We start from the raw sequence: 25,422 nt of genomic DNA, 5'->3' as shown, positions 1-25,422 counted from the left end.
ACGGGGGCCCCCAGCTCCGCACCCCCAGGGGGAGACCAGCCCCTCCACGCCTCCGTGGGGGTGGGGTACCAGTGAATGCCCAGCCCTCCCCCCTACCTTGCAGCCCCACCCCAAGATGGGGACCCCGGCAGCACCCAAATCCCTGCCACCCCAATTGAGATCTGAGGGCCCTGCTGTGAGCAACCAGCCCCCCTGACCAAGACTGAAGACCCCTCACAGCCTCCCCCCATGACTCCCCAGCATTTCCCCAACCCCCCACACCCAAACTTCCCGGGTGGGACCAAGATTGGGGAAGCCAACTCCCCCCCACCCGACTCAGCCCCCCGCCCCACCGACTCAGCCCCCCGTCCCACCCGCTCCCCGCTCCCCCGACTCAGCCCCCCACCCGCTCCCCGCTCCCCCGACTCCCCCCTCACCCAGCGTGCCCACGTCGTCCCCGATGGCCTCCACCACGAAGTCGGCCGACTTGCCGACCACGCCGCCCTCCAGCCCCGGCCCCCAGGCCCGGACCTTCTGGCTGCCGCACTCGGGGCCGACCTTCACCTCGAATGGGCTGGGGGGTGGAGAGGGGGTGGAGAGGGGGGAAGGCCGGGCAGGTCACAACGGGATCGCCATGGGCACCGTGCCCCCCCTTGGTCCCTCCCCCCAAGGGGATCGCATGCACCAGGTACTGCGCACCCCCCCCCACCCCCAGCTTGCATGGGGGCATCACCCAGCTCCGCACCGGGCCCCCGCAGCGTGCTCCGGGGCATCCCGACCCCAGACATCCCAGCATGCACCAGGCCCCACGCATCGGTACCCGGCCCACTGTAGCCCCAAGCCTCCCCCCAGCAGCCCAACGGGGCGCTCACCTGCGTGGCACCTGCTGCCCCCCCCAGGTGACGGTGACGGTGTAGTTCCCGGGCAGGGTGGGGAAATACTCGAAGGCAAAAACCCCGTCGCCCAGATCCTTCTGCTTCACACTCTCCGGCCCCTCTGCGGGGAGACAGGGTCAGAGTGGGGCAGGACCCCCCCCTCCATGGGGCAGCCCCTCCCACACAGACCCCCCAGATCCTTTTGCTTCACGCTCTCCGGCCCCTCTGCGGGGAGACAGGGTCAGAGTGGGGCAGGACCCCCCCCTCCATGGGGCAGCCCCTCCCACACAGACCCCCCAGATCCTTCTGCTTCACGCTCTCCGGCCCCTCTGCGGGGAGACAGGGTCAGAGTGGGGCAGGACCCCCCCCCTCCATGGGGCAGCCCCTCCCACACAGACCCCCCAGATCCTTCTGCTTCACGCTCTCCGGCCCCTCTGCGGGGAGACAGGGTCAGAGTGGGGCAGGACCCCCCCCCTCCATGGGGCAGCCCCTCCCACACAGACCCCCCAGATCCTTCTGCTTCACGCTCTCCAGCCCCTCTGCGGGGAGACAGGGTCAGAGTGGGGCAGGACCCCCCCCCTCCATGGGGCAGCCCCTCCCACACAGACCCCCCAGATCCTTCTGCTTCACGCTCTCCGGCCCCTCTGCGGGGAGACAGGGTCAGAGTGGGGCAGGACCCCCCCCCTCCATGGGGCAGCCCCTCCCACACAGACCCCCCAGATCCTTCTGCTTCACGCTCTCCGGCCCCTCTGCGGGGAGACAGGGTCAGTGTGGGGCAGACCCCCCCCTCCATGGGGCAGCCCCTCCCACACAGACCCCCCAGATCCTTCTGCTTCACGCTCTCCGGCCCCTCTGCGGGGAGACAGGGTCAGTGTGGGGCAGGACCCCCCCCCTCCATGGGGCAGCCCCTCCCACACAGACCCCCCAGATCCTTCTGCTTCACGCTCTCCGGCCCCTCTGCGGGGAGACAGGGTCAGAGTGGGGCAGGACCCCCCCCCTCCATGGGGCAGCCCCTCCCACACAGACCCCCCAGATCCTTCTGCTTCACGCTCTCCGGCCCCTCTGCGGGGAGACAGGGTCAGAGTGGGGCAGGACCCCCCCCCCTCATTGGGGCAGCCCCTCCCACCACAGACCCCCCAGATCCTTCTGCTTCACGCTCTCCGGCCCCTCTGCGGGGAGACAGGGTCAGTGTGGGGCAGACCCCCCCCCTCCATGGGGCAGCCCCTCCCACACAGACCCCCCAGATCCTTCTGCTTCACGCTCTCCGGCCCCTCTGCGGGGAGACAGGGTCAGAGTGGGGCAGGACCCCCCCCCCTCATTGGGGCAGCCCCTCCCACCACAGACCCCCCAGATCCGTCTGCTTCACGCTCTCCGGCCCCTCTGCGGGGAGACAGGGTCAGTGTGGGGTAGACCCCCCCCCCTCCATGGGGCAGCCCCTCCCACCACAGACCCCCCCAGATCCTTCTGCTTCACGCTCTCCGGCCCCTCTGCGGGGAGACAGGGTCAGTGTGGGGCAGCCCCCCCACCCCATAGGGCACCCCCCCCATTGCTTCCTGCACCCCCCAGCCACTCCCCGGGGAGGTGTCACTCACTTGGGCCCTTGACCGTGACCTTGAGCTCTCCGCTGCCGGCACCTTTTGTGTAGACCTTGAAATCCGCCGGCTCCTTCACCCGGAGCCCCTTGGGCTGCAGCCCCCGCCCCGTGGCCCGGCAGGCACTGGGGTTACAAGCTGGGTGGGGGGGAGACCAATCGTGAGAGGGGCCCAGGCGTCTGGGTGCCCCCCACTCCCACCAGGCATTGGGGTTACAGTCTCAAGTGAGGGAGGAACCCAGGCGTCCGGGGCTCCCACTCCACAGTGATGCACAGCAGGGGGAAAAGAGAGAGAGAGGGAGAGAGCGCGCGAGAAGGACCCAGGTGTCCAGGTTCCCCCCACCCCTGCAGGCACCGGGATTACTTGCTAGGCAGTGAGAAAGGGGACCCAGGCGTCCAGGGCCACCCCCTGCCAAGAATGGAGGCTCTCTGGGCCCCAGCCCCCCTCCCGGGGCACCGCCCGCACCCCCCGCCCTGCCCCAGAGATCACACAGTACCATTAGCCCCGGGCCGGCCTGGCGCCAGGGTGAGGGGCACCAGCCAAGGATCCGGGACGGCGGCTCGTCGAGAGACAGACAGACAGAGAGAGAGCTAGGACAGCTGGGAGCGCAGCGGAGAGAGGAGAGAGAGGGGGGTTACCGGGGGGCAAAGAGAGAGAGAACCCCCATATCCTTGGGGCAGAGCGAGCGTAACCCCCGAGATGCCCTGTGCTGGGGCAGAGAGAGACAGACGGCAGAGACCCCCCCCGACATGGGGCACGGTGGGAGACCCGCCCTGCCCCGGCCCGGCCCCCGTGCTCACCCTGCCCCACGGCGACGGTGTAGGGGCTGCGGGGGATGGGCGTGCCCCCGAAGGTCACGTGGACGCTGTAGGTGCCCTCGGCGCCCGGGCGGTAGGTGCATCGGTAGGTGCTGTCGCCCTTGTCCTCCAGCTGCTGCTCCACCGCACCCTTGCGCCCGCTGGGGTCCAGCACCGTCACCTCCAGCTCGCCCGCCCCCGCGCCTGGGGGGAGGAGGGGTCAGCCCGGCCCCCCCTCACAGGGCCCGCAGCCCCACCTCGCCCCGGGGGGGAAGGAGGGGTCAGCCCGGCCCCCCTCACAGGGCCCCCAGCCCCACCTCGCCCGCCCCCGCGCCTGGGGGGAGGAGGGGTCAGCCCGGCCCCCCTCACAGGGCCCGCAGCCCCACCTCGCCCCGGGGGGGAAGGAGGGGTCAGCCCGGCCCCCCATCACAGGGCCCGCAGCCCCACCTCGCCCACCCCCGCGCCTGGGGGGAGGAGGGGTCAGCCCGGCCCCCCTCACAGGGCCCCCAGCCCCACCTCGCCCGCCCCCGCGCCTGGGGGGAGGAGGGGTCAGCCCGGCCCCCCTCACAGGGCCCCCAGCCCCACCTCGCCCCGGGGGGGAAGGAGGGGTCAGCCCGGCCCCCCATCACAGGGCCCCCAGCCCCACCTCGCCCCGGGGGGGAAGGAGGGGTCAGCCCCGGCCCCCCCTCACAGGGCCCACAGCCCCACCTCGCCCGCCCCCGCGCCTGGGGGGAGGAGGGGTCAGCCCGGCCCCCCAATCACAGGGCCCCCAGCCCCACCTCGCCCCGGGGGGGAAGGAGGGGTCAGCCCCGGCCCCCCCTCACAGGGCCCCCAGCCCCACCTCGCCCGCCCCCGCGCCTGGGGGGAGGAGGGGTCAGCCCGGCCCCCCATCACAGGGCCCCCAGCCCCACCTCGCCCCAGGGGGGAAGGAGGGGTCAGCCCCGGCCCCCCCTCACAGGGCCCACAGCCCCACCTCGCCCGCCCCCGCGCCTGGGGGGAGGAGGGGTCAGCCCGGCCCCCCTCACAGGGCCCGCAGCCCCACCTCGCCCGCCCCCGCGCCTGGGGGGAGGAGGGGTCAGCCCGGCCCCACCTCGCCCACCCCCGCGCCTGGGGGGAGGAGGGGTCAGCCCGGCCCCCCTCACAGGGCCCGCAGCCCCACCTCGCCCCGGGGGGGAAGGAGGGGTCAGCCCCGGCCCCCACAGGGCCCCCAGCCCCACCTCGCCCACCCCCGCGCCTGGGGGGAGGAGGGGTCAGCCCGGCCCCCCTCACAGGGCCCGCAGCCCCACCTCGCCCACCCCCGCGCCTGGGGGGAGGAGGGGTCAGCCCGGCCCACCCCTCACAGGGCCCGCAGCCCCACCTCGCCCAGCCCCGCGCCTGGGGGGAGGAGGGGTCAGCCCGGCCCCCCTCACAGGGCCCGCAGCCCCACCTCGCCCACCCCCGCGCCTGGGGGGAGGAGGGGTCAGCCCCAGCCCCCCCTCCCAGGGCCCCCAGCCCCACCTCACCCCAGGGGGGAAGGAGGGGTCAGCCCCGGCCCCCAAAGGGCCCCCAGCCCCACCTCGCCCGCCCCCGCGCCTGGGGGGGGGAAGGAGGGGTCAGCCCCAGCCCCCACAGGGCCCCCAGCCCCACCTCGCCCACCCCCGCGCCTGGGGGGGGAAGGAGGGGTCAGCCCTGGCCCCCAATGGCCCCCAGCCCCACCTCGCCCACCCCCGCCCCTGGGGGGGGGAAGGAGGGGTCAGCCCCAGCCCCCACAGGGCCCCCAGCCCCACCTCGCCCACCCCCGCCCCTGGGGGGGGGAAGGAGGGGTCAGCCCCGGCCCCCACAGGGCCCCCAGCCCCACCTCGCTCGCCCCCGTGCCTGGCTGGGGGAGGGAAGGGTCAGCCCCAGTCCGGCCCCCCACCCACTCACCGGCCGTGAAGACCTCGAAGGAGGTGACCTTGTTGGCGATGTTGCCGGTGGGCTCCAGGCCGGGCCCCTGGGCCGTCACCCCGCCCGGCGTCACCCAGCGACTTCCCCACCGTCACCTCGAACGGGCTCTTGGCAATGTGCTGCCCGGCGAACAGCACCGTCACCTGGGGGCAGAGGGGTTACAGCGGGAGCCGGACACCGGGGGCCTGGTGGTCAGAGCTGGGGGGGCTGGGAGCCAGGACTCCTGGGTTCTCTCCCCAGGACCGGGAGGGCAGGAGCCAAGGGATTCTCACCTTGTGGACCCCCGTCACTTTGGGAACGTACGAGACGGAGAAAGTTCGGTTCTTGTCGTTGTTCGCGACGACCTTGGCCTATGGCGAGAAACAGCATTAGACCCAGAGCCCCGCACCAGCACCCCTCACTCCTGACCCACGGCCCCCTGCCAACCCGGCCCTGGGCCCCCCCCAACCCGGCCCGCAGCCCCTGCCAGCCCGGCCCTGGGCTCCCCCCAGCCCCGCCGGTGCCCCTCACTCCCGACTCGCAGCCCCTGCCAGCCCGGCCCTGGGCTCCCCCCAGCCCCGCCGGTGCCCCCTCACTCCCGACCCGCAGCCCCTGCCAGCCCGGCCCTGGGCTCCCCCCAGCCCCGCCGGTGCCCCTCACTCCCGACCCGCAGCCCCTGCCAGCCCGGCCCTGGGCTCCCCCCAGCCCCGCCGGTGCCCCTCACTCCCGACCCGCAGCCCCTGCCAGCCCGGCCCTGGGCTCCCCCCAGCCCCGCCGGTGCCCCTCACTCCCAACCCGCAGCCCCTGCTAGCCCAGCCCTGGGCCCCCCCAGCCCCGCCGGTGCACCTCACTCCCGACTCGCAGACCCTGCCAGCCCTGCCCTGGGCTCCCACCTCTTCTCTGTGCCCAGCTGGGTCCTCCACGTAGACCAGGACGTCGCCCTGGCCGGCACTGATGGTCTCCACGGTGAACTCGGCCTTTCTCTTCACCATGTTCCCTGTGGGCTCAATACCTGGGGGCGGAGTCAGCCCGGGAGGGGGCAGAGTCAGCCCGGGAGGGGGCAGAGTCAGCCCGGGAGGGGGCAGAGTCAGCCCGGGAGGGGGCAGAGAGGCTGCCATGGGGCACCCTGAGAAGGGGCAATGGTGATACAGCCATGGGGGGGGGCCTCTGCCCCATGGGGTGAGGAGGGGCAGGGGGCTGGAGAGCCCCGAAGAGGGAGGGGGGCCAGGCCCCCAAGTAAGTCTCTGCCCTGGGAGCAGAAAGAGCAGGGAGGGGTAAGCAGAGAGGGGGGCAAAGGGAGAGGCTGGCCCATGGGGGAGCTGCCCCCCCAGTCTGGGCTAGGCCCCAGGACTCACCAGGGCCATAGGCTCGTGCCTTCTTGGGGTTCAGCTTGGGGCGCAGGGGAGCACCCGGCTTGAGCTTGGCCTTCGGGAACTGGGACAGGTAGGTCATGACCGAGTGCTCGTCCACATTGGGGTCCACGATCTCCTCCGGGGTGATGACCTGCCGTGGGGACCGGGGGGGGGTGTCAGACCTGCCACCATGGCCCTGTGGCCTCCCCACATCCTCTCTAGCCCCCCAAGGTACCCCCAGCCCCCCCCACATCCCCTGAACACTGCACCGCCCTCCAGACCCCCAAGGTACCCCCTTTTCCCCAGGACACTGCACCCCCAGCAGGCCCTCAGACACCTGCACCCTCCTTCCAGGAGACCCCCCGCCCCTCAGGACAGCACCAGCCCCGCACCTGGGGGATGCCCAGCCAGTCGTCGGCCTGCTGCATGGCCTCGCGGGCGTTGTTGACGGGTTTGCTGGCGTCCCACGAGTCCCAGTCGGGGCAGAGACCTGGGGGAGCAGGGAAGTTAGTGGCACATGGAGTCCCCCCATCAGGGGCCCTCCCGGCTGCCGCCCCCAGGGGGCCCACAGCTGCACTGTGGCCATGGCAGGAGCACAGCTGGGCGGGCCGGGTTCCCCGACTTCCTGAGCTCCCCCCAAATCTCCCTTCCGTGCCCCCACAAGCCCCCCCGATGGCCAGACGCCATACACCACAATGCCCTGGAGCCGGAACCAGCAGCCTCTTCCCCCCCGGCCGCTGCACCCCCTTCTCCCCCTCCAGGGCCCAGCGCCCCTCACCCGGGGCACAGCTGTCCACCAGGGCCCCCAGCGCCCGCCCGCTCTGCCAGTCCTTGCTGAAGTTGGTGATGGGCAGCTCGGGCAGCTTGTTCTGGATCCAGCCCAGCAGCCGCTGCTTCGGCGTCTGCTTCTTGGTCTCCTCATCGTCCTCCTCGTCCCACATGGGCATGGAGATGGAATAGTGCAGGATCAGTGTCCAGATCAGGCCCAGGATCAGCTTCAGGTTCCCGTCCACAATGGCCTTGCTGTCTGCGGGTAGATGGGGGTCAGCACGGGGGGCTGGGCACCAGCGGCACCCTGCTCCCACCCTAGCTCCCTCTCGCCACCCACACCCCACCCCTAAAGTCCCCCTGCACCGAGCAGTCCCTCTCCGAGCCCCCCAACACTCCCCTGCACCGAGCAATGCCTCTGAGCCCCCCAACACTCCCCTGCACCGAGCAATCCCTCTGAGCCCTCCCATTCCCTCCAACGCTCCCCTGCACCGAGCAATGCCTCTCCGAGCCCCCCAACGCTCCCCTGCGCCGAGCAATCCCTCTCCGAGCCCCCCAACGCTCCCCTGCGCCGAGCAATCCCTCTCCGAGCCCCCCAACGCTCCCCTGCGCCGAGCAATCCCTCTCCGAGCCCCCCCTTTCCCCCCAACGCTCCCCTGCACCAAGCAGTCCCTCTCCGAGCCCCCCCATACCCCCAACGCTCCCCTGCACCGAGCAATCCCTCTGAGCCCCCCCATACCCCCAACGCTCCCCTGCACCGAGCAATCCCTCTGAGCCCCCCAACGCTCCCCTGCACCGAGCAATCCCTCTGAGCCCCCCAACGCTCCCCTGCACCGAGCAATGCCTCTCCGAGCCCCGCCATTCCCCCCAACACTCCCCTGAACCAAGCAATCCCTCTGAGCCCCCCCACGCTCCCCTGCGCCAAGCAATGCCTCTGAGCCCCCCATACCCCCCAACGCTCCCCTGCACCGAGCAATCCCTGAGCCCCCCCATACCCCCAACGCCCCCCTGCACCGAGCAATCCCTCTGAGCCCCCCCCATACCTCCAACGCCCCCCTGCACCGAGCAATCCCCCTCTGAGCCCCCCGCCCTGGTACCCAGGAAAAACTGGGGCTGTGGCTTAGGAGTGAGGGGCAGCGGCAGGGCTGGGAGAAGCCCGGGGCTGCAGGTCGGGAGTGAGGGGCACCACAGTTCCAGCCATGACCCCTTCCATCAGAGGACCCTCCCCAGCCCCAGAGAAGACTCTTTCCCAGGCTGCCCCCAATTCATTCATCCCAGACCCCTCCCCCACCCTGTGACTGGCCTGGCGAGGGGCCCAGACTGAGGGGGAGGGGAATGGGGGGGGTGCTGAGCCCACAGAGCCCAGCCCCGCCGACTCCGGGGACAGGAGCCAGGGCCCAAGAGCAGGGGCTGCGGGTCGGGAGTGAGGGGCTCCACGGGCCAACCAAGGTCCCAGGCCCCCTGCTCTGACCCACCAGCCCCCACTCCCCTCCCAGCACCAGGCCAGAACCCAGGCATCCGGGCTCCCAGCCCCTTGTAAACCCCCCACCCCCCAGCACAGCACTGCACAGAGCAATGGTCACCCCTCAACACCCCCAAGTTGGTTGCGCCTGTCCCCTGGGGGGGGACAGAGGGCCCCCCTGCACCCCCAGGGCACAGGCCAGCTGAACAGAGCCCCCAGATTGCAGTGCAGGGGTCCCGCAGTGCCAAGGGGTAATGGGGTATCCCTGTCCCCCAGCACACAGGGGGTTCTGTGCCCAGGCCCGGGGTGTCCCGGCCCATCCCCCCAGCACATATGGGGGGAGGAGATCCTCCCAGAATCTTCCCCCCCCCATTTTAGGGGATGACCCGCCCCTCCCCCCCCCATTCCCGCAGGCTCCGCCCGATGCTCCAACATTTTTTAGCCTTATATGGAGCGGCCGCCAGGATCCTGCAGCCCCCCAGCGCTGGGGAGGGGACACCCCCAGGCCCCACCCCCAACATCCTGCCCCCCCACCAGCCCAGGCCCTGAATGAGAGCAGGGAGTTCCCAGGCTGGGACAGTTACTCCTACTCCAAGCAGGAACAGCGCCCCTCACTCCCGACCCGCAGCCCCTGCACCCCCCAGCGCCCCTCACTCCCGACCGCAGCCCCCCAGCCCCACCGGCGCCCCTCACTCCTGACCCACAGCCCCCGGCCCTGCCCCCCACCCCCCAGCTCTACCGGTGCCCCTCACCCCCGACCTGCAGCCCCGTCGGCACCCCTCACTCCTGACCCACAGCCCCTGCCCCGCTGGTGCCCCTCACTCCTGACCCGCAGCCCCTGGCCCTGCCCCCCACCCCCCAGCTCTTCCGGTGCCCCTCACTCCCAACCCACAGCCCCTGCCAGCCCAGCCCCGCCCCCCCCGGGGTGTGTGTGTGTCCCATCCTTGCCATTTCATGCCAGCCCCAGGGCTGTGTGTCTGGTCAGTGACTCACTGTTGGGTCTATTGGGGGATGGGGGGGGAACTTCCCAGAAAGGAACCCTCCCAGCTCCGATCTAGTCCCTCCCCCCAATATCTTCTCTATTGAAGATGCAGCTTCAAGCCACGAGGGTTTTTTTTGGGGGGGTGGGGACAGGGCCAGCTGGGCGGGGGAGAAATCATGGGGTACCCCCACAGCCAGTACCCTGGGCATGGCCTTAGGGTGGAGATGGGAAAATCCCCCCTCTGACCAGCAGCTCCTCCCTCATCCCCACCAGGGCAAAAGAGCCACCCCCAGCCAGAATCTGTGCCCCTGCTAACCCACCCGCTGGTGCCCCTCACTCCCGACCCACAGCCCCTGCTAGCCCGGCTCTGCCCCCCCCCAGCCCTGCCGGTGCCCCTCACTCCACACCCCTCACTCCACACCCGTAGCCCCTGCCAACCCGGCTCTACCCCCCCCAGCCCCGCCGGTGCCCCTCACTCCCGACCTGCAGCCCCCTGCCAGCCCGGCCCTGCCCCCCCCAGCCCTGCCGGTGCCCCTCACTCCCGACCCGCAGCCCCCTGCCAGCCCGGCCCTGCCCCCCCCAGCCCCGCCGGTGCCCCTCACTCCCGACCCGCAGCCCCTGCCAGCCCGGCCCTGCCCCCCCAGCCCTGCCAGCCCGGCCCTGGGCTCCCCGCAGCCCCGCCGGTGCCCCTCACTCCCGACCTGCAGCCCCCTGCCAGCCCGGCCCTGCCCCCCCCAGCTCAGCCGGTGCCCCTCACTCCCGACCCGCAGCCCCCTGCCAGCCTGGCCCTGACCCCCCCAGCCCTGCCGGTGCCCCTCAATTCCCCTCAGTGGCCTGTAGAGGCCGATGACCCCCCCCATGGATGTCCCCTACAGTGTCCAGATGGATCTTACTCTGAGGGACCCCCCCCCTGCAGTAGGTGGCCATGCCCCCCCCCATAGCCAGCACCTTGGGGGAAGCTTTAATTCCTCTGCTTTCCCAGTCAGCCCCCCGAGCTGGGCCCTGCCCATACCCCAGGGTAAGGGCTCTGGCAAGGGGCCCCGCGTTCCCCAGGCCCTAGCTGTCTGTTCGTGCCCACAGCTCCGCTGAGCTGCCGGATCAGGGGGCCCAACGAGGCGTCCCCCCCGCGTCCTCCAGCCCCCTTCCTTCCGCCGAGCCCAGCCTGGCCGGGGTGAACAGCACATTCCTGGGATGAGAAACAGACCCGCCCCCCAGCCTTTGTTACAGGCTGCGTACGGGAGGCTCCCCTCCCCCCCAGGCCCACAGCCCGGCCTGTGCCCCTCACCCCCGGCCCGCAGCCCCCTGGGAGCCCAGCCCTGGGCTCCCCCCGCCCCCGACCCCTCCAGTCGGGCCGGGACCATCTAGTGAGAAGCGAATTGGTCTTGCCCATGTAGGGGGCAGTTGCAGACCTTTAGGCCCGGGGCTGCCCCACGCCGTGGTCACAGAGGATGTATCTACACCCGCAACTGCTTCCTGCCCCATCTCAGAGCCCCAACCCCGAGCTCCGTGGGGAGAAGGTCCAGGGAGCCGCCCATCACATGGCGAGGAGGGGGGAAGCGTCCCACGGGAGGTTGGGGGGCTAAGCTCGGGATGGACCCCCACCTAGGAATCGCTTTCCCCCCCCCAGCCCCACAGGGAGCCAGCCTGCTGGGCCCCCAGATACCCCCACCCCGCCCGCACCATCGCTAGGAACCTCAGTCAGGAGCAGCCGCTGTGCGGGGCCCCCCGCCCCAGCTCGCCCCCCATGCAGAGACCCAGGGCTCCCTCCCTGCCTCCCACGCGAAGACGGCGCTAGTATCCCAGGGCCCGGGGGGGGGACCAGCCCCCCAGCAGCCCCTTTGCCTGCAGAGCTAAGAGGCCCCAAGCCCCCCGCCGCAGCAGCGCCCCGCCTCGGGGCCAGCCCCCCCCGCCTCTCCAGCGGACCCCATCCCTCCCTTCGGGGATAGTCCCCTCCTCGCCACGCCGGGACTCCCCCCGGGCGCCCCCTCCCGCCCCCGAGCCCCCCGGGCGCCCCCCAGCCCCCCTCCCGCCCCCCGGGCGCCCCCCAGCCCCCCTCCCGCCCCCCGGCCCCCCGGGCGCCCCCCGGGCTCACCGATGGACACCAGCTTGATGTTCTCGCGCTCCAGGAACTCCAGCGCCACCGAGACGTTCTCCAGCTGCATCTGCCGGAACGTGGGGCGCTGGTTGTATTTGCGCCCCAGCTTCTTCTGGCTCAGCACCTCGAGCAGCGCGATGAGCCGCAGCCCGTCGGCCAGGTCCGCCTGCAGGTTGGCGATGCGCTTGTGGACGCATTTGAGGTGCTCGTTGCACCAGCGGGTGAAGGTATTCTGCTGGATTTTCTTCCAGGGCGCGTCCTCCGCCAGGTCCTTCTCCGTGGCCGGCATCTCGCCGCCCGCCGCCTCGCCCGCCGCCGCGCCGGCCTGGGGCAGCCGCGCCTGGGAGCCGCTCATTATAAGGCGGGGCGGGGCGCAGAGCTGGGGAGGAGCCGGGGCGTCAGCGGGGCGCCCGCCCCGGCCGGGAGAGGGCGCGCGGGGGCGCCCTGCCCTGCCCTGCCCTGGGAGCGGGGCGCGGGGAAAGGGGGGCCCAGCACGGAGGCCGGGGCTCGGGGCTCCCCCCTCCCCGGGTGGGGCCGCAGCGCCCAGACAGACGCTGACTCACGTCCACACACGGACAGGGTCACGTCCGGCACCAGTGACTCGGGACCCAGGAGATCGGCCGTGGGGGAGGGGCCTTTCTCCCCCTCCCCCGGGTCCTCCAGGCGCCGGAGCCGGGCGAGCTCGCACACGCCAGCCCGCTGCATTCCTGCGTTGGGAGGGGAGCTGGCGGCGGACCCGGCCCCCCCGGGCCCCCCCGGGCTGGCCCCGCCCCGATCGCCTGGGTCCCTGTCCCTCGCCCGCCTCCCATCGCCTGGGTCCCCGCCTTTCACCCCCCCCATCGCCGAGGTCACCTCCCCTCACTGCCCCAGGGCCTGCCCCGGTCTGTAACCCCCCCCCATGAACTCCGTGACAGCCCCCGTAGGGGAACCCAGCCGGGGGCAGAGCTGGGGGGAGGGCGGGACGGTTCCCCAGTCACCGCAGAGCTTGGGGGGCACTGAGATCTGGGGCACTGACCAGGCAGCGCCCTCCCGAGGCCCACGGGCTGCAAAAGGGGCCTTGGGCTGGGCGGTTAACCCTGCATGCGCCTGACCCGTGACTCAATATCGCTTGCGGGGGGAGCAACCACAACGGCCGCGCGGAAAGTGAGGGCCCCACCCAGGCTTCCGGACACAGCAGGGCATCTCCCGGCCCCCCACGCCTCATGGGTTGTGCAACATTGGGGCCCAGAGGGCAGCTCCTCCAGAGTGAGGGGCACCAGCAGGGCTGGGGGGGGGCCCAGGGCCGGGCTGGCAGGGGCTGCAGGTCGGGAGTGGGGGGCACCGGGCAGAGCTAGGAGAGGGGGCAGGGCTGGGCTGGCAGGGGGCTGCGGGTCGGGAGTGAGGGGCACCAGCAGGGCTGGACAAGTAGGGGCTGCGGGTCGGGAGTGAGGGGCGCTAATCAGGCCGTGGGGGCAGAGCCGGGCTGGGCTAGCAGGGGCTGCGGGTCGGGAGTGAGGGGCACCAGCAGGGCTGGGGGGGCCCAGGGCCAGACTGGCAGGGGCTGCGGGTTGGGAGTGAGGGGCACCGGCAGAGCGGGGGGGAGGGGGGGGCCAGGGCCGGGCCAGCAGGGGCTGTGGGTCGGGAGTGAGGGGCACCGGCAGAGTTAGGAGAGGGGGCAGAGCTGGGGTGGCAGGGGGCTGCGGGTCAGGAGTAAGGGGCACCAGCAGGGCAGGACAAGTAGGGGCTGCGGGTCAGGAGTGAGGGGCGCTAATGGGACCATGGGGGCAGGGCCAGACTGGGCAAGCAGGGGCTGCGGGTCGGGAGTGAGGGGCACCGGCAGGGCTAGGGGGGGCCCGGGGCCGGGCTGGCGGGGGCTGCTGTTCGGGAGTGAGGGGCACCAGCAGGGCTAAGGGGGGCCCGGGGCTGGGCTAGCAGGGGCTGCAGGTCGGGAGTGTGGGGCACCGGCAGGGCGAGGGGCGGCCCGGGGCCCGGCTGGCGGGGGCTGCGGGTCGGGAGTGAGGGGCACTGGCAGGGCGAGGGGGGGCCCGGGGCCGGGCGGGCAGGGGCTGCAGGTCGGGAGTGAGGGGCACCGGCAGGGCGAGGGGGGGCCCGGGGCCGGGCTGGCGGGGGCTGCAGGTCGGGAGTGAGGGGCACTGGCAGGGCGAGGGGGGGCCCGGGGCCGGGCTAGCAGGGGCTGCAGGTCAGGAGTGAGGGGCACCGGCAGGGCTAGGGGGGGCCCGGGGTTGGGGGGACAGGGGCTGCAGGTCGGGAGTGAGGGGCACCGGCAGGGCGAGGGGGGGCCCGGGGCCGGGCTGGCGGGGGCTGCAGGTCGGGAGTGAGGGGCACTGGCAGGGCGAGGGGGGGCCCGGGGTTGGGGGGACAGGGGCTGCAGGTCGGGAGTGAGGGGCACCGGCAGGGCTAGGGGGGGCCAGGGGTTGGGGGGACAGGGGCTGCAGGTCAGGAGTGAGGGGCACCGGCAGGGCTAGGGGGGGCCCGGGGTTGGGGGGACAGGGGCTGCAGGTCGGGAGTGAGGGGCACCGGCAGGGCTAAGGGGGGCCCGGGGCCGGGCGGGCGGGGGCTGCAGGTCGGGAGTGAGGGGCACTGGCAGGGCGAGGGGGGGGCCCGGGGCCGGGCTAGCAGGGGCTGCAGGTCGGGAGTGAGGGGCACCGGCAGGGCGAGGGGGGGGCCCGGGGCCAGGCGGGCAGGGGCTGCAGGTCGGGAGTGAGGGGCACCGGCAGGGCGGGGGGGTCCCGGGGCTGGGTTAGCAGGGGCTGCAGTTTGGGAGTGAGGGGCACCGGCAGGGCTAGGGGGGGCCCGGGGCCGGGCGGGCAGGGGCTGCGGGTCGGGAGTGAGGGGCACCGGCAGGGCTAGGGGGGGCCCGGGGCCGGGCGGGCAGGGGCTGCGGGTCGGGAGTGAGGAGCACCGGCAGGGCGAGGGGGGGCCCGGGGCCGGGCTGGCGGGGGGCTGCGGGTCGGGAGTGAGGGGCACCGGCAGGGCTAGGGGGGGCCCGGGGCCGGGCGGGCAGGGGCTGCAGGTCGGGAGTGAGGAGCACCGGCAGGGCGAGGGGGGGCCCGGGGCCGGGCTGGCGGGGGCTGCGGGTCGGGAGTGAGGGGCACCGGCAGGGCGGGGGGGGCCCGGGGCCGGGCTGGCGGGGGCTGCGGGTCGGGAGTGAGGGGCACCGGCAGGGCGGGGGGGGGTCCGGGGCCGGGCTGGCGGGGGCTGCGGGTCGGGAGTGAGGGGCACCGGCAGGGCGGGGGGGGGGGCCCGGGGCCGGGCTGGCGGGGGCTGCGGGTCGGGAGTGAGGGGCACCGGCAGGGCGAGGGGGGGCCCGGGGCCGGGCTGGCGGGGGCTGCGGGTCGGGAGTGAGGGGCACCGGCAGGGCGGGGGGGGTCCCGGGGCTGGGTTGGCAGGGGCTGCAGTTCGGGAGTGAGGGGCACCAGCAGGGCTAAGGGGGGCCCGGGGCTGGGCTAGCAGGGGCTGCAGGTCGGGAGTGTGGGGCACCAGCAGGGCGAGGGGGGGGCCCGGGGCCGGGCGGGCGGGGGGCTGCAGGTCGGGAGTGAGGGGCACCGGCAGGGCGCGGGGGGGCCCGGGGCCCGGCTGGCGGGGGGCTGCAGGTCGGGCGTGAGGGGCACCGGCAGGGCTAGGGGGGGCCCGGGGCCGGGCGGGCAGGGGCTGCAGGTCGGGAGTGAGGGGCACCGGCAGGGCGAGGGGCGGCCCGGGGCCCGGCTGGCGGGGGCTGCGGGTCGGGGAGTGAGGGGCATCGGCAGGGCGAGGGGGGGCCTGGGGCCGGGCGGGCAGGGGCTGCAGGTCGGGAGTGAGGGGCACCGGCAGGCCTGGGGGGGGCCCGGGGCTGGGTTAGCAGGGGCTGCAGGTCGGGAGTGAGGGGCACCAGCAGGCCTGGGGGGGGCCCGGGGCCGGGCTGGCGGGGGCTGCAGGTCGGGAGTGAGGGGCACCGGTAGGGCTAGGGGGGGCCCGGGGCCGGGCGGGCAGGGGCTGCAGTTTCGGGAGTGAGGGGCACCAGCAGGGCGAGGGGGGGTCCGGGGCCGCGCTGGCGGGGGCTGCAGGTCGGGAGTGAGGGGCACCGGCAGGGCTAGGGGGGGGCCCGGGGCCGGGCAGGCAGGGGGCTGCAGGTCGGGAGTGAGGGGCACCGGCAGGGCGGGGCGGGGCCCGGGGCCGGGCGGGCAGGGGCTGCAGGTCGGGAGTGAGGGGCACTGGCAGGGCGAGGGGGGGCCCGGGGCCGGGCGGGCAGGGGCTGCAGGTCGGGAGTGAGGGGCACCAGGAGGGCGAGGGGGGGCCCGGGGCCGGGCGGGGCGTGGGCTGCAGGTCGGGAGTGAGGGGCACCAGGAGGGCTGGGGGGGGGCCCGGGGCCCGGCTGGCGGGGGCTGCAGGTTGGGAGTGAGGGGCACCAGCAGGCCTGGGGGGGGGCCCGGGGCCGGGCGGGCAGGGGCTGCAGGTCGGGAGTGTGGGGCACCAGCAGGCCTGGGGGGGGGCCCGGGGCCGGGCGGGCAGGGGCTGCAGGTCGGGAGTGAGGGGCACCGGCAGGGCGAGGGGGGGCCCGGGGCCGGGCGGGCGTGGGCTGCAGGTCGGGAGTGTGGGGCACCAGCAGGCCTGGGGGGGGGCCTGGGGCCGGGCGGGCAGGGGCTGCAGGTCGGGAGTGAGGGGCACCAGCAGGCCTGGGGGGGGCCCGGGGGCCGGGCGGGCAGGGGCTGCAGGTCGGGAGTGAGGGGCACCGGCAGGGCGAGGGGGGGGCCCGGGGCCGGGCGGGCAGGGGCTGCAGGTCGGGAGTGAGGGGCACCGGCAGGGCGAGGGGGGGCTCGGGGCCGGGCTGGCGGGGGGCTGCAGGTCGGGAGTGAGGGGCACCGGCAGGGCGAGGGGGGGCCCGGGGCCGGGCGGGCAGGGGCTGCGGGTCGGGAGTGAGGGGCACCAGGAGGGCGAGGGGGGGCCCGGGGCCGGGCGGGCGGGGGCTGCAGGTCGGGAGTGAGGGGCACCGGCAGGCCTGGGGGGGGCCCGGGGCCGGGCGGGCAGGGGCTGCAGGTCGGGAGTGAGGGGCACCAGCAGGGCGGGGGGGTCTGGGGCCGGGCGGGCAGGGGCTGCAGGTCGGGAGTGAGGGGCACCGGCAGGGCCGGGCGGGCAGGGGCTGCAGGTCGGGAGTGAGGGGCACCGGCAGGGGCGGGGGGGGGGCCCGGGGCCGGGCTGGCGGGGGGCTGCAGGTCGCGAGTGAGGGGCACCGGCAGGGCTAAGGGGGGCCCGGGGCCGGGCGGGGGCGGGGGCTGCAGGTCGGGAGTGAGGGGCACCAGCAGGGCGCGGGGGGGGCCCGGGGCCGGACGGGCAGGGCCTGCAGGTCGGGAGTGAGGGGCACCGGCAGGGCGGGGCGGGGCCCGGGGCCGGGCGGGCAGGGGCTGCGGGGTCGGGAAGTGAGGGGCACCGGCAGGGCGAGGGGGGGGCCCGGGGCCGGGCGGGGGCGGGGGCTGCAGGTCGGGAGTGAGGGGCACCAGGAGGGCTGGGGGGGGGGCCCGGGGCCGGGCGGGCGGGGGCTGCAGGTCGGGAGTGAGGGGCACCAGGAGGGGCTGGTGGGGGCCCGGGGCCGGGCGGGGCGGGGGCTGCAGGTCGGGAGTGAGGGGCACCGGCAGGGCGAGGGGGGGCCCGGGGCTGGGCTAGCAGGGGCTGCAGGTCGGGAGTGTGGGGCACCAGCAGGGCGAGGGGCGGCCCGGGGCCCGGCTGGCGGGGGCTGCAGGTCGGGCGTGAGGGGCACCGGCAGGGCTGGGGGGGGCCCGGGGCCGGGCGGGCGGGGGGCTGCAGGTCGGGAGTGAGGGGCACCGGCAGGGCGGGGGGGGTCCGGGGCCGGGCGGGCAGGGGCTGCAGGTCGAGAGTGAGGGGCACCGGCAGGGCTAAGGGGGGCCCGGGGCCGGGCGGGCGGGGGCTGCAGGTCGGGAGTGAGGGGCACCGGCAGGGCTAAGGGGGGGCCCGGGGCCGGGCGGGGCGGGGGCTGCAGGTCGGGAGTGAGGGGCACCGGCAGGGCGAGGGGGGGGCCCGGGGCCGGGCGGGCGGGGGCTGCAGGTCGGGAGTGAGGGGCACCGGCAGGGCGGGGCGGGGCCCGGGGCCGGGCGGGCGGGGGCTGCAGGTCGGGAGGTGAGGGGCACCGGCAGGGCGAGGGGGGGCCCGGGGCCGGGCGGGCGGGGGCTGCGGGTCGGGAGTGAGGGGCACCGGCAGGGCGGGGGGGGGCCCGGGGCCGGGCGGGCGGGGGCTGCAGGTCGGGAGTGAGGGGCACCGGCAGGGCGAGGGGGGGGCCCGGGGCCGGGCGGGCGGCGGGGCTGCAGGTCGGGAGTGAGGGGCACCGGCAGGGCTGGGGGGGGCCCGGGGCCGGGCTGGCGGGGGGCTGCAGGTCGGGAGTGAGGGGCACCAGGAGGGCTGGGGGGGGCCCGGGGCCGGGCGGGGCGGGGGCTGCAGGTCGGGAGTGAGGGGCACCGGCAGGGCGGGGGGGGTCCGGGCGCTGTTACAGGGCCCCGCCCGACCACGCCCAGAGTCTCGGTGGAGAATCAGGTCGGGGCGCCCCCTGGTGGCCAGGATCCGCATGGCTGAGTCAACGTGCCTGTGAGCAGCGTCTCCAGCGGGCCTCTGTCCGGCCCCCATCGCCTCCAGCTGTCCTCCAACTTCCCCCCGCACCCCTCTACCTTCCTGCCTCGCCCTGCACCCCTCTACCTTCCTGCCTCGCCCCGCACCCCTCTATCTACCTTCCTGCGTCACCCCGCACCCCTCTATCTACCTTCCTGCCTCGCCCTGCACCCCTCTACCTTCCTGCCTCGCCCTGCACCCCTCTACCTTCCTGCCTCGCCCCGCACCCCTCTATCTACCTTCCTGCCCCCCGCACCCCTCTATCTACCTTCCTGCCCCCCGCACCCCTCTACCTTCCTGCCTCGCCCTGCACCCCTCTACCTTCCTGCCTCGCCCTGCACCCCTCTATCTACCTTCCTGCGTCACCCCGCACCCCTCTATCTACCTTCCTGCCTCGCCCCGCACCCCTCTATCTACCTTCCTGCGTCACCCCGCACCCCTCTATCTACCTTCCTGCCTCGCCCCGCACCCCTCTATCTACCTTCCTGCCCCCCGCACCCCTCTACCTTCCTGCCTCGCCCCGCACCCCTCTATCTACCTTCCTGCGTCACCCCGCACCCCTCTATCTACCTTCCTGCCTCGCCCCGCACCCCTCTATCTACCTTCCTGCCCCCCGCACCCCTCTACCTTCCTGCCTCGCCCTGCACCCCTCTACCTTCCTGCCTCGCCCCGCACCCCTCTATCTACCTGCCTCACCCCGCACCCCTCTATCTACCTTCCTGCGTCACCCCGCACCCCTCTATCTACCTTCCTGCCCCCCGCACCCCTCTATCTACCTTCCTGCCTCACCCTGCACCCCTCTATCTACCTTCCTGCCCCCCGCACCCCTCTATCTACCTTCCTGCGTCACCCCGCACCCCTCTATCTACCTTCCTGCCCCCCGCACCCCTCTATCTACCTGCCTCGCCCTGCACCCCTCTACCTTCCTGCCTCACCCTGCACCCCTCTATCTACCTTCCTGCCCCCCGCACCCCTCTATCTACCTGCCTCGCCCTGCACCCCTCTACCTTCCTGCCTCGCCCCGCACCCCTCTATCTACCTGCCTCACCCTGCACCCCTCTATCTACCTTCCTGCCCCCCGCACCCCTCTATCTTCCTGCCTCGCCCTGCACCCCTCTACCTTCCTGCCTCGCCCCGCACCCCTCTATCTACCTTCCTGCGTCACCCCGCACCCCTCTACCTTCCTGCCTCGCCCTGCACCCCTCTACCTTCCTGCCTCGCCCCGCACCCCTCTATCTACCTTCCTGCGTCACCCCGCACCCCTCTATCTACCTTCCTGCCTCACCCCGCACCCCTCTATCTACCTTCCTGCCCCCCGCACCCCTCTACCTTCCTGCCTCGCCCTGCACCCCTCTACCTTCCTGCCTCGCCCCGCACCCCTCTATCTACCTTCCTGCGTCACCCCGCACCCCTCTATCTACCTTCCTGCCTCGCCCCGCACCCCTCTATCTACCTTCCTGCCCCCCGCACCCCTCTACCTTCCTGCCTCGCCCTGCACCCCTCTACCTTCCTGCCTCGCCCCGCACCCCTCTATCTACCTTCCTGCGTCACCCCGCACCCCTCTATCTACCTGCCTCACCCTGCACCCCTCTACCTTCCTGCCTCGCCCCGCACCCCTCTATCTACCTTCCTGCCTCACCCTGCACCCCTCTATCTACCTTCCTGCCCCCCGCACCCCTCTATCTACCTGCCTCGCCCTGCACCCCTCTACCTTCCTTCCTCGCCCCGCACCCCTCTATCTACCTTCCTGCCTCGCCCCGCACCCCTCTATCTACCTTCCTGCGTCACCCCGCACCCCTCTATCTACCTGCCTCACCCTGCACCCCTCTATCTACCTTCCTGCCCCCCGCACCCCTCTATCTACCTGCCTCGCCCTGCACCCCTCTATCTACCTTCCTGCCTCGCCCTGCACCCCTCTATCTACCTTCCTGCATCACCCCGCACCCCTCTATCTACCTTCCTGCCCCCCGCACCCCTCTATCTACCTTCCTGCGTCACCCAGCACCCCTCTATCTACCTACCTGCCCCTCCACACCCGCTCTATCTACCTACCTGCCTCCCCCCACACCCCTCTATCTACCTGCCTCCCCCCACACCCCTCTACCTTCCTGCCTCGCCCCGCACCCCTCTACGTACCTTCCTGCCCCCCGCACCCCGTCTACCTGCCTCCCCCCACACCCCTCTACCTACCTGCCCCTCCACACCCGCTCTATCTACCTTCCTGCCCCCCCCACCCCTCTACCTACCTACCTGCCCCTCCACACCCGCTCTATCTACCTACCTGCCTCCCCCCCCACCCCTCTATCTACCTACCTGCCTCCCCCCCCACCCCTCTATCTACCTACCTGCCCCTCCACACCCGCTCTATCTACCTACCTGCCTCCCCCCACACCCCTCTATCTACCTGCCTCGCCCTGCACCCCTCTATCTACCTTCCTGCCTCACCCCGCACCCCTCTACGTACCTTCCTGCCCCCCGCACCCCGTCTACCTGCCTCCCCCCACACCCCTCTATCTACCTACCTGCCCCTCCACACCCGCTCTATCTACCTTCCTGCCCCCCCACCCCTCTACCTACCTTCCTGCGTCACCCTGCACCCCTCTATCTACCTTCCTGCCCCCCGCACCCCTCTATCTACCTTCCTGCGTCACCCTGCACCCCTCTATCTACCTACCTGCCCCTCCACACCCGCTCTATCTACCTTCCTGCCCCCCCCACCCCTCTACCTACCTTCCTGCGTCACCCCGCACCCCTCTATCTACCTTCCTGCCCCCCGCACCCCTCTATCTACCTGCCTCGCCCTGCACCCCTCTACCTTCCTGCCTCGCCCCGCACCCCTCTATCTACCTGCCTCACCCCGCACCCCTCTATCTACCTTCCTGCGTCACCCCGCACCCCTCTATCTACCTGCCTCGCCCTGCACCCCTCTATCTACCTTCCTGCCCCCCGCACCCCTCTATCTACCTGCCTCGCCCTGCACCCCTCTACCTTCCTGCCTCGCCCTCCACCCCTCTATCTACCTACCTGCCCCTCCACACCCGCTCTATCTACCTTCCTGCCCCCCCCACCTACCTACCTGCCCCCCCGCACCCCGTCTATCTACCTGCCCCCCACCTGCCTGCCCCCCCACACCCGCTGTATCTACCTACCTGCCTCCCCACATCCCCTCTATCCATCTGCAGATACGAACTCCCCGTTTGCCCCGTTCCTGCTTGATGCAAACCCAAGTTCCTGGGCTCTGCACTATCTCCGCATGCGGCTGCCCCAGGGCTCTGATGAGTTGATCTTATGGGACCTTCGGCTCCCCCCTCCCCGCTGCAGGGAGCTGGGGCGGGCGCTGGGGGGAGGGGTGCAGGCACTGACCCTGATGCCGTGGAGTGGGGGGGGCACAGACAGCTGGACTCCCTAGCTGAGGGAGGACGCGGTAAAGGGGGGGCCAGGCCCTGACCTCTCTGGGCTGGGGCATGGCTGAGTCCAGAGCTCAGGCCCTGCGGGATTCAGGGTCTGGCATCATAAAAGGGCAGGGACAGGCCAAGCAAATGGAAAGAGGCAAAGAGATTGCCCCCGCCGGTCTGCCGGTGCCCCTCACTCCCGACCCACGGCCCCCTGCTACCCCAACCCTGGGCCCCCCCCAGCTCTGCCGGTGCCCCTCACTCCCGACCCGCAGCCCCTGCTAGCCCAGTCCTGGGCCCCCCCCAGCTCTGCGGTGCCCCTCACTCCCGACCCACGGCCCCCTGCTACCCCAACCCTGGGCCCCCCCCAGCTCTGCCGGTGCCCCTCACTCCCAACCCGCAGCCCCTGCTAGCCCAGCCCTGGGCCCCCCCAGCTCTGCCGGTGCCCCTCACTCCCGACCTGCAGCCCCTGCCAGCCCAACCCTGGGCCCCCCCCAGCTCTGCCGGTGCCCCTCACTCCCGACCCGCAGCCCCTGCTAGCCCAGTCCTGGGCCCCCCCCAGCTCTGCCGGTGCCCCTCACTCCCGACCCACGGCCCCCCTGCTACCCCCAACCCTGGGCCCCCCCCAGCTCTGCCGGTGCCCCTCACTCCCAACCCACAGTCCCTGCTAGCCCAGCCCTGGGCCCCCCCAGCCCTGCCGATGCCCCTCACTCCCGACCTGCAGCCCCTGCCAGCCCGGCCCCGGCTCTCTGTGGACCTAGGAAAGGGTTAACCGCTGTGCAATGTCCAGACTGGCTCAGGGCCAACTCATGGGCGTGCAGCGCTGGGATTCCGCCACCAGGAGGCGCCGCCCCCTCCCCGCCCATCCCACGCGACCTCCCAGCCCGGGACCTGGCTTCATATTTTCCCCTTATTTGGAGAGTTCAGGGTCCCTGGGATTTTTAAATAACAAGACAAAAGTGCCCACCCCGCCCCACACTGGGCTGGCAGGGGCTGCGGGTCGGGAGTGAGGGGCACCGGCAGGGCTGGGGGGCCCAGGGCCGGGCTGGGAGGGGCTGCGGGTCGGGAGCGAGGGGCACCGGCAGGGCTGGGGGGCCCAGGGCCGGGCTGGCAGGGGCTGCGGGTCGGGAGCGAGGGGCACCGGCAGGGCTGGGGGGCCCAGGGCCGGGCTGGCAGGGGCTGCGGGTCGGGAGCGAGGGGCACCGGCAGGGCTGGGGGGCCCAGGGCCGGGCTGGGAGGGGCTGCGGGTCGGGAGCGAGGGGCACCGGCAGGGCTGGGGAGCCCAGGGCCGGGCTGGCAGGGGCTGCGGGTCGGGAGCGAGGGGCACCGGCAGGGCTGGGGGGCCCAGGGCCGGGCTGGCAGGGGCTGCGGGTCGGGAGTGAGGGGCACCGGCAGGGCTGGGGGGCCCAGGGCCGGGCTGGCAGGGGCTGCGGGTCGGGAGTGAGGGGCACCGGCAGGGCTGGGGGGCCCAGGGCCGGGCTGGCAGGGGCTGCGGGTCGGGAGTGAGGGGCACCGGCAGGGCTGGGGGGCCCAGGGCCGGGCTGGCAGGGGCTGCGGGTCGGGAGTGAGGGGCACCGGCAGGGCTGGGGGGCCCAGGGCCGGGCTGGCAGGGGCTGCGGGTCGGGAGTGAGGGGCACCGGCAGGGCTGGGGGGCCCAGGGCCGGGCTGGCAGGGGCTGCGGGTCGGGAGTGAGGGGCACCGGCAGGGCTGGGGGGCCCAGGGCCGGGCTGGCAGGGGCTGCGGGTCGGGAGTGAGGGGCACCGGCAGGGCTGGGGGGCCAGGGCCGGGCTGGCAGGGGCTGCGGGTCGGGAGTGAGGGGCACCGGCAGGGCTGGGGGGCCCAGGGCCGGGCTGGCAGGGGCTGCGGGTCGGGAGTGAGGGGCACCGGCAGGGCTGGGGGGCCTGCACTGTATGTTTTATATTTGGGGTGAACGGGGCGCTGAGGAGCAGCCAGGCAGTGGGTCCTGTCTGGGGGAGGTGGGTTATTCCCCGAGCTGTTGTGGAGGGGTTTCCAGGTCCCAGGTGGGGTTTAAAAGTGGCTGGGGAGCTCCCCAGGCCAGGGGTTTGATGTGGGCTGAGCCCCCAGTACTGTCCACCCGCCCGGCCCGGGTCCGAGGCAGCAGCTGCAGCTTCCAACAGCCTGAGTTCCTGACCCGTCTCTCTGTCCAACCATCCCTCTGTCCATCCATCCCCCACCCGTCCATCCGTCTGTCCATCCATCCCCCCACCTGTCCATTCCCCCACCCACCCATCCATCCCTCTGTCTGTCCATCTACCCACCTGTCCGTCTGTCCAACCAGCCTTCTGTCCATCCCTCTACCTGTCCGTCCCTCCCTCTCTGCTCACTCCTTCTCGGCACCGGGCAGTCCATGGGTCAACCCCCCCCGCACCCTAACCCTGGGGAAGCCCCCTGCTAACACCCCAGCACTCACTGCCCCCCAACTGCCTGAACAGCCCCCGCACCCCAGCCCAGCTGCTCACTGAACCTCCATGGCCCCGGTCCCTGCCCCTTCCCGCATCCCTTGTCACAGAGCCCCCCATCCCTGCCCCCCATCCCCTGCCCTGGAGCCCCCCTTCCTACCTGCATCCCTGCCCTGGAGCCCCTGTCCCTGGTTCCCATTCCCAGATCCCCTCCTGCAACGCGTCCCTCTCCCCGAGCAAGTTCCCCCAGTCTTTGGGGTCCCTGGCCCAGCCCCCCACTGTGGGTGTCTCCTTCCATTGTGGGGGACCCTTGGAATGACCCCCCAGAGTCACAGGGATCTCCCCGTCCACAGCCCACCAGAGACCCCGACCCGGCACTGACCCCCAACCCTACGGGCCCCCCCAGCAACAAAGCAACTCCCTTCTCCTGCCCCCCGTCCTCTCCCGCAGTAGCCCCCCCATCTTCAGCCGGGCCGTGTCTGGGGTCCCAGCAGGGCAGCATTCCTAGCGGTCCTGCACTCTATCCCCGCCCCAGAGCCCCCGTTCCCTACCCCCCATCCCCTGCGCCAGAGCCCCCCCATCCCTGCCCCCAATCCCCTGTCCTGGAGCCCCCTTCCCTACCCCCCATCCCTGCCCTGGAGCCCCCCTTCCCTGCTCCCCTTTCCCGCATCCCCTGTCACAGAGCCCCCCAGCCCCTGCGCCAGAGCCCCCCATCCCTGCCCCCCCATTCCCTACCCCAATCCCTGCCCCCCATCCCCTGCGCCAGAGCCCCCCATCCCTGCCCCCCATCCCTTGCCCTGGAGCCCCCCCTTCCTACCCGCATCCCTGCCCTGGAGCCCCCCTTCCCTGCTCCCCATCCCCTGCCCTGGAGCCCCCCTTCCTACCCCCATCCCTGCCCTGGAGCCCCCTTTCCCTGCTCCCCCTTCCAGTATCCCCTGTCACAGAGCCCCCCATCCCTGCCCCCCATCCCCTGCCCTGGAGCCCCCCTTCCTACCCCCATCCCTGCCCTGGAGCCCCCTTTCCCTGCTCCCCCTTCCAGCATCCCCTGTCACAGAGCCCCATCCCTACCCCCCATTCCCTGCCCCCCATCCCTGCCCCCATCCGTGGCCGCTCACCTCGCAGAGCCGGTCCGGGCCGTGGCCGGAGCAGATCTGGGACGAGCCGCGCCCGGCCGGGGAAGGAGCCGCCGGGGGGGGGGCCGGGGGGGGCGCC

General features: G+C 73.3%; 1 protein-coding gene across 1 annotated transcript in view; it reads right to left on the bottom strand.

Annotated features, from left to right (window-relative positions):
* The window catches only part of FLNA (filamin A), a 46,802-nt gene extending 21,442 nt beyond the window's left edge, over positions 1–25,360 (bottom strand). Inside the window, 13 exon segments of the mRNA XM_077840104.1 lie at positions 417–553; positions 852–975; positions 2,447–2,584; positions 3,247–3,447; positions 5,149–5,227; positions 5,229–5,312; positions 5,442–5,519; positions 6,042–6,160; positions 6,504–6,651; positions 6,893–6,990; positions 7,279–7,527; positions 11,805–12,186; positions 25,326–25,360. Of these exon segments, the coding sequence (XP_077696230.1) occupies positions 417–553; positions 852–975; positions 2,447–2,584; positions 3,247–3,447; positions 5,149–5,227; positions 5,229–5,312; positions 5,442–5,519; positions 6,042–6,160; positions 6,504–6,651; positions 6,893–6,990; positions 7,279–7,527; positions 11,805–12,162 (1,813 nt within the window). The 5' untranslated portion in view covers positions 12,163–12,186; positions 25,326–25,360.
* Between the last annotated feature and the right edge of the window lie 62 nt (positions 25,361–25,422).

This window comes from Eretmochelys imbricata, chromosome 23 (assembly GCF_965152235.1).
Source record: "Eretmochelys imbricata isolate rEreImb1 chromosome 23, rEreImb1.hap1, whole genome shotgun sequence".
Taxonomy (NCBI): domain Eukaryota; kingdom Metazoa; phylum Chordata; order Testudines; family Cheloniidae; genus Eretmochelys; species Eretmochelys imbricata.
Note: the sequence above shows the minus strand (reverse complement) of the source record. Positions and strands in the feature narration are given on the sequence as shown.